Source organism: Triturus cristatus, chromosome 7 (genome assembly GCF_964204655.1).
Source record: "Triturus cristatus chromosome 7, aTriCri1.1, whole genome shotgun sequence".
Taxonomy (NCBI): domain Eukaryota; kingdom Metazoa; phylum Chordata; class Amphibia; order Caudata; family Salamandridae; genus Triturus; species Triturus cristatus.
The window spans coordinates 1175445970-1175456737 of NC_140590.1; the positions used below are offsets into that span (position 1 = coordinate 1175445970).

Sequence of the window (10768 nt, forward strand, 5' to 3'; positions counted from 1 at the left end):
GCCGAGGAGGAGGTCATGGGGTGGGGGGAACTACAGAGAGATGAGGGGCACTAGTGGAGGGTGGCAGTGAGGGAAGCCGAGGAGGAGGTCACGGGGTGGGGGGAACTACAGAGAGATGAGGGGTACTAGTGGAGGGTGGCAGTGAGGGAATCCGAGGAGGAGGTCACGGGGTGGGAAGGACTACAGAGAAATGAGAGGCCCTGGCGGAGGGTGGCAGTGAGGGAATCCGAGGAGGAGGTCACAGGGTGGGGGGAACTACAGAGAGATGAGGGGCGCTTGTGGAGGGTGGCATTGAGGGAATCCGAGGAGGAAGTCACCGGGTGGGGGTGGGGGTGGAGCTACGCAGAGATGAGGGGCACTAGCAGAGGGTGGCAGTGAGGGAGTCAGAGGAGGAGGTCACAGGGGTGGGGGGAACTACAGAGAGATGAGGGGCACTAGTGGAGGGTGGCAGTGAGGGAAGCAGAGGAGGAGGTCACGGGGTGGGGGGAACTACAGAGAGATCAGGGGCACTAGTGGAGGGTGGCAGTGAGGGAAGCCGAGGAGGAGGTCATGGGGTGGGGGGAACTACAGAGAGATGAGGGGTACTAGTGGACGGTGGCAGTGAGGGAATCCGAGGAGGAGGTCACGGGGTGGGAAGGACTACAGAGAAATGAGGGGCCCTGGCAGAGGGTGGCAGTGAGGGAATCCCGAGGAGGAGGTCACAGGGTGGGGGGAACTACAGAGAGATGAGGAGCACTAGTGGAGGATGGCAGTGAGGGAAGTCGAGGAGGAGGTCACAGGGTGGGGGAACTACAGAGAGATGAGGGGCATTAATGGAGGGTGGCAGTGAGGGAATCCAAGGAGGAGGTCATGGGGTGGAGGGAAACTACAGAGAGATGAGGGGCACTAGTGGAGGGTGGCAGTGAGGGAAGCTGAGGAGGATGTCATGGGGCAGGGGGAAACTACAGAGATGAGGGCACTAGTGGAGGGTGGTAGTGAGGGAACCAAGAAGGAGGTCATGGGGTGTGGGTACTACAGAGAGATGAGGGGCACTGATGGAGGGTGGCAGAGAGGGAATCTGAGGAGGAGGTCATGGGGTGGGGAAACTATAGAGAGATGAGGGGCACTGGTGGAGGATGGCAGTGAGGGAAGCCGAGGAGGAGGTCATGAGGTGGAGGGAACTACAGAGAGATGAGGGACACTAGTGGAGGGCGGTAGTGAGGGAATCCGATGAGGGGGTCATAGGGTGGGGGGGACTACAGAGAGATGAGGAACACTGGTGGAAGGTGGCAGTGAGGGAATCCGAGGAGGAGGTCATGGGGTGGGGGAACTATGGAGAGATGAGGGGCGCTGGTGGAGGGTGGCAGTGAGGGAATCTGAGGAGGAGGTCATGGGATGGGGGGAGCTACGGAGAGATAAGGGGCACTAGTGGAGGGTGGTAGTTAGGGAGTCTAAGGAGGAGGCCATGAGGGGGAGGGGCTACAGAGAGATGAAGGGCAATCTTGGAGGGTGGTAGTTAAGTTATCTAGAGAGAAAGAGGTCATTGGTGGGGCGCCAAAAAAGACTTCCACACCAGCACTAAAGCTGGCCCTGTCATGGCCTTTCTGTTTTTGTTTATTTAATTAACAGTCAGGTGATTAGGACAACTGTGGAGCATACTTTAAAGTGCGTGCTAATTACATTCACTGTTATATTCAATGTTTTAAGTTTGAATGTGATTTTACGATTGTTTTCTACTGGGAATAATGAAAGTGGAACTGAGTGGTGGCTGATATTGGGCTGGGGCCCAAGGTCAGCTGTGATATAAGGTGCACTGGAGAGGGGTGGTAGAAAAGTGAATAATCAAGCCTGTAAGGGAGCACGCTGCAGAGTCTGGGGTCAGGTGGAGGTAGTAATGAAGAGGGTTTCTCCCTGAAGGCTCGCGCAGAGGGAGCCCGAGTAGTGTCACTTGCCTGATACTCCCACCTTAGAAACCTCCACTTCCCATCAAAGGGACATTACAGGGAAAAAAACACTTTTTGAGAGTGATAACATTTAGAAAGAGACTTGGAAAAGAGTGTGTTTTACTGGGCCTTGTAAGACTAAGGAGAGGTAAAGGAGGGTCCTGAAGCAGGCCTGGCTAGATATATGAAGCGATAAATTGAGCCCGCAGTGGCCCACCCGAATGCACCCTTGGCCCACCCAAATAAAAATTCCTGGAGCCAGGCCTGTCTGAATCTCGTGTCCGGTCGTGTAAGCGGCTGCGGTGCAACAATACATGCATGCGTGTGTCGCGACGAGTCCCAGATGGACTCACTCAGCCTTTCAACCTTCCAAAGTAGATATGTGCAGTTTATGTCGAGTACCCTTAAATCCTTTCATTTAAGCATTCCTTGTTTGCGGTATGCGCTCTACAAATGGTCGTTCTCAATTAAATGTAAATCAATGTTTCACCTTTATAACGATATTTATCAATTATTTGTGAACATAGCAATCCCATGGCTCTGCTGGGTCGCCTACAGCGTGCCCACGCAACGACCGAGAGTTTCACAAATACTCCATTGTACCCGAGGATGACAGTACATCCATTCAGAGCTGTGTAAAACTACGAATCGCCAACAGTTGAGGGAGCTGCGTGGTTGTATTAGTGGCAAACGTCTGTCTTGACTGGTGGCCCCTTCGGGCAGAAGAGAGCCCCGCCGCGCTGCTCCCGAAGGCCCATCCCCGGGGGAGCCTCATCCCTCCGGGCGCGGACCCCGCCCCGCCGCGGCCTTACCTCCCGCGCTGTTCTCCTGGAGATACTCCACCGCCTCGAAGAAGAGGTCCATCGCGTGAGCTGAAGGAGACCCCAGCCTGCCCTCCGCCACTGGACTTCACTGTGCCCCGGTGTGCGAGGACGGGTTCAGCTCCTCGAGCTCCCGCGAGGCGCTACACGGCGGGTCATTGGGGTCTCGAGCGGTGCGGCGCAGGGTACCACAGGCCAAGGTCCCAGCAGCGGAGCTCGGGGTGCACCGGTCCCTGCCCCGTCGGCTGTGATGCAAGTCAACGGACGCGTCAGGCCTGTTTCCCATCTCTACCCGCCCGCTCGCCGCAGGCACCACGACAGTTCCTTCCTCTCGCCATATCTGTCTATCACCCGAGTGAAAGTACCGAAGCGAAACTCAGCCTCGCGCCAAATCTGTAGAGGCGAGGGATGACCACCCCCACCCGCTCCACTGCCTAGGCAGGGCCTATGGAGCATGAACTGTCTGCAGGGGGGAGTTCTCCAAAACACCTTAAAGCAAATTCTTCACGCTTTTTAATGCAGCTCCAACCTCGTGTAAAAAATCATGGAGCCACCCCAGAATGGCAAACGTGTTTTCTCATAATTGTATACAACTGAGAGTTCTGAACATACTTAACACTTCAAACATTGCAGTTCTGTTCAGTTATCCCTTAAAAAATTTCAATCAAATGCCCATTGCTAATCCTAGTAGCAGCCTGCACTCCCTAGAAGTGAAACAAGCATTGGCATGGCCAATAGGTCTCGCCTTTGGGACCTATGTGTTTAGCTAGAACTTTTGGCTATGTTGTAGAGCACTGTGGCTGCTGTGCATCATGTTGAAAAGTTATAACAAAAAGTGTTTAGCATTTTTGTTACCTTTCTACAAACCAAGACGACATTATATACAACTGAACAACCTGATTAAAAAAAGATTTTAACATACAAAAATTCTTCTAGTTTTTTTGTACTTGCACTGCTGGCAACTTCTTCCTGGCTGTTGTCATGCTTGTTTGTTATCATTATTTTTGTTATGGGGGAGCGGGGCATAAATAATGGGGGAGTGGAGGTTGTAAAACAGTAATTTAATTAGAACACGAGCAGCGGACGGACACTAGGGGAGAATCAACAGATGCCAGATTCCAAAGGCAGACTGACGTGATGCTTAGGTGGTGCGCTGATGCAAAATGGTGGTGGTGAGTGATGTTTGGTGCTAAGGTGGTGCCACTATATGGTGTGGATTGGAGGTACATTGTGGATTGTGGAGTAGTGGAGTTGGATTATGTTGTTTGGTGTGTAATTATGTGGTGTGTATTGGAAATGTGTGGAGTTGAATTGTGTGGCCTGGAACTGTGGCGTTGAGTGAAATTATGCTTAGTGAAATTGTGTCTTGGTGTGGAGTGCATTTATGTTGATTGGTGGTATGTGGCATAGATTGCATTTATGTGGAGTGTATTTATGTTGCATTGAGTAGAGTGTAATTATGTTGTGTGTAATTATGTGGTACTGAGTGGTATGTGGAGTGTATTTATGTTTCATTGAGTAGAGTGTAATTATGTGGCATGTAACTATGTTGTACTGAGTGGCATTTTGTGGAGTGTGTTTGTTGCATTGAGTAGAGTGTAATGATGTGGCGTGTAATTATGTGGCACAGTGGTATTATGTAGACTGTATTAATGCTGCATTGAATAGAGTGTAATTATGTGACGTGTAATTATGTGGTATTGAGTGGTATTATGTTGAGTGTATTTATGTTGTATTGAGTAGAGTGTAATTATGTGGCGTGTAACTATGTCACACCGAGTGGTATTATGTGGAGTGTATTTATGTTGCATTGAATAGAGTGTAATTCTGTGAAGTGTAATTATGTGGTACTGAGTGGCATTATGTGGAGTGTATTTATGTTGCATTTAGTAGAGTGTAATTATGTGGCGTGTTATTATGTGGCACTGATTGGTATTACGTGGAGTGTATTTATGTTGCATTGAATAAAGTGGAATTGTGACATGTGGTTATGTGGTACTGAGTGGTATTATGTGGAGTGTATTTATGTTGCATTGAGAAGAGTGTAATTGTGTGGCATGTAATTATGTGGCACAGAGTGGTATTATGTGGAATGTATCTATGTTTCACTTAGTAGAGTGTAATTATGTGGCGTGTTATTATGTGGCACTGATTGGTATTATGTGGAGTGCATGTTGCATTGAGTGCAGTGTAATTATGTGGCATATAATTATGTGGCACTGAGTGGTATTATATGGAGTGTATTTATGTTGCATTGAGTAGAGTGCACGCGGGCAGCTACCACTGGCATCACACGAGAAAGTTATCTCTGGCACCACGGGGGGGACAGCAACCACTGGCACCACGGGGGTACAGCAACCACTGGCACCACAAGGGGACAGAACTGCTGCCATAACACCAGAAGGCGAGGACTGGAACCACACAGGGAGAGAACCGCTGGCAGCACATGGGGACAGAACCTTTGGCAGCACACGGGGACAGCAGTCATGTGCACAATGCGGAGCTATAGCTACCACTGGCACCACATGTTAAGGCGGGAACTGGCACCTCACTCACGGGACGGCAATAAACATCACCACACACAGGGCCGGAACCACACGGCAAAAGCTATTGATGACAGGGCACAGGGAAAGCCTCTAGAAGTAGGTACCACACAGGGAAAGCCAGTCCTAGACTCACAATGTGAAAATGAGAAGTGGCAGCACATGGGGAAAGCAAGAAATGGCAACACACGGGGGAAAGTGACACTGGCCCCGCGGGTTATGTAACTTTTACACCGTGGCATTTTACATGATGGCGATTACAACACACGTCTCACATGGCCATTAAGTATACCAAGAGTCCTTTTTAAGAGCTTTTTGTTTCAATATTTATGTCATTTTGAAAATGCGGTTTAAGGGTTAACGAAAGTGATATTAAGGGGTCAGTGGTAGGTCGAGGTTTAAGTACACACATTTATACATCTATATATTGATAGGCAGATTGATAGATAGTTAGATAGGGGCGCGCCTAACAGCTAGTGCAGAAGTGGGAAGAGGACCGTAATTCCCCAATATTTCTTCCTAAACAAATAAAATCACTGCACTCGATGAACTTAGTTGTGGCAGTTTTATTCCGACAGAAGATTAAACCACCAACGCGTTTCGGTGAAATGGTGTTGCTCACAGTAGGGGAGTCCCTTTTTCACGTCAATTTGAATACAAAAAGCCAATCTCGTCAATAAAAGCTTTTAAATACTCACCACAATTCCCAGAAGTGTTGGTGGAAAAAACAAAAAAAGAGAGTATACGAGTCTCATAATATAATATATATATCCCCTTAGATCTGCATGTAGTACTAGGAAGAAAGAGCTACAACTGACACTACATATGGATAGCAAGCATTGGATTCACTGCAGCTTACAACCGAATGCGAATTGTAGAAAAGTTAAAGCGATCGCGAAGTGAAAGCAGCTGCGCGCGCGTGTGAAAACTGACAAAAAACAGATGGCACACCGCGCGCTGCTGCTCGTAACCGCAAGCCGTAGGCCTTTTCGCACGCACGAGCGTGTGAAAAGTCTAGAGCGATTCCAAGAGGTCATTTTTCTAGTGCAGCGCATGCGCGCTGCCTAGGCTCGACCTAAGAAAATTACCCCCGGTGTGGTTCTTTTTCTGAAATAGAGGGAGGTAATTTTAGGTTTATTTGATGCCCTACCTATAATTATCTGGCAAGAGCTGTGCTGTCAGGCCAGACCATAAGAAAGATGACGTGCAATGCCCACTTCCACACATGCCAGGTGTGGAGCCCCTGGTTCCACGAGTGGAAGAAGAGTCCTTTGGAAAACACAAGTCTCCTAGTCTATTTTACACTGGATCTGGCACCATCTACTGGATTTTCATGTAGGCTGCCTCATGATTCAAAATAAAAAAAAACAACAGGTGTGCTTTATACATTTATAATAAATTGATTTTAGAGCAAGAACACAGTGCCCTGCAAAAGCACAGGACCTGGGGCATTATGCAACCTTAGACACCCCCTTGTGACGATCCTTCCCAGGATCACCCACCTCCCCAGTCTCCCCCCCTCACTCCCCTCCCCTCGCATGTGAGGGCCTGTCATACTCTAAGAAGACAAAGATACCCCATGACCGCCCGCAGTGCTTAATTTGACCCGGTGGTTGCCTGTGGGGGCTACCGGCACTCATTTCTGGGGACAGCACTGCTTCTCCCTCATCAGACATTTCCTGGGAGCAAGAGAGGCGAAAAACAGAAACGGGAAAGAAAGAGGAAGACGGGAAAACCATCACCAAGGGAGAAAGCAGGAACCTGCAAGAGTGAGATAAAGGGGCAAGAAGTGTCTGGCAGTGAATTTAAGAGGCATGATGTGGATTCAGGGCCACACAGCCTTGGTATTCGGCGCACTGGCATTTAATAGCGCCGGCTGGGCTTCTGAACAGTGTTTTTTTTTACGGAGTTTTGTATAGAACAAACTCGAACTGAAGGTATTGGGTATTAGCGCTTTACACAAGCACCAGTTACGTCACACAAGGACACATTCATTTTTGGTAGGCACGGGGAGATTAAGTGATTTGCCCAGAATCACAGGATGTTGCACGGCCTTGCCGAGACTTGAACCCGGTTCCCCAGATTTGAGGTCCACCGCCCAAGCGATAGGGCAACTCCTCTTCTCTTTTTTGTGCACCGGCACTCATTGTTTTACAAATTAAGCCCTGCTAGCCCCCCCCCCTCCCCCAACTCTCACAGTTGAGAGCAAATCATAGTCTGAGGAGTCTGCTGGCAGCGGTTCCCCAGCACCGCTCACTCCTCCTAGGCGAGGGCCTCTCAGAGTCTGATGACACCGCAGGCGAGGGCCCTGTACCCCACGAGGCCTGCACAAGAGGGAGGCCTGTTCTTGAAGTGTGGGGCAGACAGTGGTTATTTTGAAGTACCAGCTAGGAGGGAGGCGTCATTGACCTCTGGTGGCCCGGAGCTGGAGTTATTGATGCACACCACTTGTGTAGCCAAGTTACTTCCTTTGTACACTAGACTATGCAAAAGCATCGAGGCGGAGCACTCAAAGCAAAGGTATGTATGCATGGAGTTAATTTATATAAGCTTACTTTAGGAGTGGCCCCCATGTGAATTTATTATAATTTATATTGTGCTTTTCAAGCTGCTGGAAAGTCTAGTAAGTAGGCCTGAGCAGAGTTCACGGACTGTGTAATCCATAAAGTGACCCAAAAACTCCACCGCACTAACACAGAGTTCCGAAAGTGGCAGAGTGAATTTGGTTGCACCGTTTGCGCTGATTTTTAGTGCTTGGTGTTTTTCCTGTGCTGGAAAATCAGCATGAACGGCACCATGAACACAGCAAGAGGGAACTGCGGCTCGAATAGATGTTCTACTCAAGCAGCAGCTTCCTCAACGCAAACGGAAGGTTTCTCAATGCAAGTGGTCGCGACTATTCGGGACCACCCACGTTGAGAAATCTCGCTGGGAGATGGTCTCGCATTGGATTTTCCTCGCTTGCGCTCACCAACTTAACGTTGGCGAGTGAGGAAAAAACTCCGCTCCGCATACTCAGCGGAGCGCGGAAAGCTCTGCAAACTCCGCAAACAGAGCGGAATTCACCGCCCAGGCTTACTAATAAGCAAACAACTGTCAGCCTATCTTAAGGAGAATAAGATCCTAGATCCATCATAATCAGGGTTCAGATCTTCCCATAGCACAGAGACTCCCTTGGTTGCGGTCACTGACTCTACCAGACTCTCCTTGATGCTGGCACTCCATCCATGCTAGTGCTGCTGGACCTGTCCGCAGCTTTTGACAGTGTCCCACACCAGGCTGCTTCATAGGCTGCATGAGATGGGTATCTATGGGACAGCTCTACAGAGGTTCCGAGACGTCCTAGAAAATAGAACACAAACTATCTGTCTTGGTGCATTTAATTCTCACACCATGCTGCTCGACAACGGGGTTCCACAGGGCTCGTGTTTACGCCTTGGTTAACTATAGATGTGCCCCCCCTCCCCAGCCAAGGTAGGTAAATCAATTGGATTTGAAATACTGTCTTAGGCTGACAACACTCAGCTTGTTATCTCTTTTGAAAAAGACCTGGACACATTTAAAGAATGTTTCTCCAAAGGGACAGAGCGATCGCAGAATGGATGACAACTAACTACTTACAGCTAAACGTAGAAAAACAGAGATCATGCTGTTTGATAAGGCCCAACAACTTTGCTCTTCTAAATGGTGACCTCCAGAATTGGGTACTGCTCCCACTCCTAGGCAGGTAGTCAAGTGGTGTTAAAATAGATCATTCCTTATCCATGAAAGAACAGGTTCTAGTACCTCCCCTGCTCCTATTCTCTCTCCCCTGAATCTCTCTCCTTGCCTGCTTTTTCCCTTACGTATATGTTTTTAACACATGTAACTACGCTCCAGCAACTTGCAACTATACTCTGAAACTGAGTAACGTGTAACTATGTAACTGGTAACTATGCTCTGAAGCAATGCTCGTCCTCATATAAAGCGCTCTGATACCTCCGGGTCTAGCCAGCGCTATATAAAACTTTTCAAATAAATAAAATCAAATAAATACTGGTACCTGCTTCAATATAATGTACCTAATAAGGAAAGCATTTCCTTTCCTTTCTCTCGCTGCTAGGAACATTCTAGTCCAGGCACTATTTATCAGCAAACTAGATTATTGCAATGCACTACTTGCTTCAACAAATTAGACAATAGTGTCCAAATTAGAAGTAGGAGAAAACTTGGAAGCACGGCTCGTTTGCAATCTCCCATCCACAGCTCTTCTGAGAGCCTTACACTGGCTGCCAGTCAGGAAAAGAATTATCTTTAAAATCTGTTGCTTCACGCACAATTCCTAATGGGGAAAGGTCCCAGCTATTTACATCAGAAGCTCAGATACTACTGCCAAGTCAGGAACTTGAGATCCACAGACAAAGCCTTACTCACTGTCCCCTGTATCCGACTGTCACGATGCGGAGGCACGTCTTTTTCTTACTTGGCCCCTTCCTATTGGAATAACTTACATTACCACATCCATACTTGCACGGACCCTATCTCATTCAGGAAACTCCTCAAGACTGTTTTGTTTTAACTCAAAGCTATAACTCTGCCTGCATGTGTCCACAGCGCAGAGATAGCCCTCTCAGGGCGATTCGTGCATTATAATAAATTAAATCAGAGGTCTTCAAACTGTGGGGCGCGCCCCCCTGGGCGGCCTGAATGTGTGTCCAGGGGGTTGCAAATGGGCCTGCAGTTACATGTAAATGAAAATAGCCTGGAATCACAAAAGGCACATTTCCAGGCTGTCTTCATTTACATGCAGCAAAGCCCATAAAAAAAGTGTGAGGATGACACTACAGAGTGGGGTCAGTGAGTGTGAAGTCCGGTCAAAGACATGGCTAAGAAGAAAAAAAATCAGCATTTCATTGTTTTTTGTTCAACCTCGTGCAAATACATATAAAAACATGCGCACACTTCAAATGAAAAATAAATGCAAGCTAAACTGATCAAAGTGAAATTATAATCATTTACATTATGAAACCTCAGTTGGCTAATGTGATCACTGCAGATGTCTTCATGTGTGAAGAGTCACATAATTAAATCCTGATTGGTGCAGTGAGGAAAAGTGACTTGTTTATAGTGCTATGATGTCCCAGCCTGTGATGGAAAGCAATGTAAATGTTATTATTTTAAAATTGTATTACACTGTATAAAACAGTCTGCTGCTTAAATACTGGTTAAGAAAAAGCAAGTGCTTTTAAAATGCACATTTTAGTGATAAGCAGTCAGGATATATCTAGTGTAGATATTTTCTGTGTGTCCAATAAAAAGGTGCACCACTTTTAATGGACGTATGTATTACCTCCCAAAAAGATTAAGGGGCAGATTTATGTTTCCTGGCGTATCCCTGCAAATCAGCAGGGATGCACCAGGAAAGATGCGTCACGCAAGTTTACCCTTGCGCCACCACAGATGCGCCGCATTTACAATGCAGCGCATCGTGGCGCAAGGATAA

General features: G+C 47.9%; 1 protein-coding gene across 2 annotated transcripts in view; it reads right to left on the reverse strand.

The window, feature by feature from the left end:
• LOC146811369 (active breakpoint cluster region-related protein-like) overlaps positions 1–3089 on the reverse strand; it is a 220913-nt gene extending 217824 nt beyond the window's left edge. The window contains exon 1 of one of the 2 annotated variants that reach the window (XM_085618487.1): positions 2735–3089. In XM_085618487.1, the coding sequence (XP_085474613.1) occupies positions 2735–2786 (52 nt within the window). In that variant the 5' untranslated portion in view covers positions 2787–3089. The remainder of the gene's footprint in view (positions 1–2734) is intronic. The other variant, XM_085618486.1, reaches the window with a different exon arrangement.
• Positions 3090–10768: the final 7679 nt, after the last annotated feature.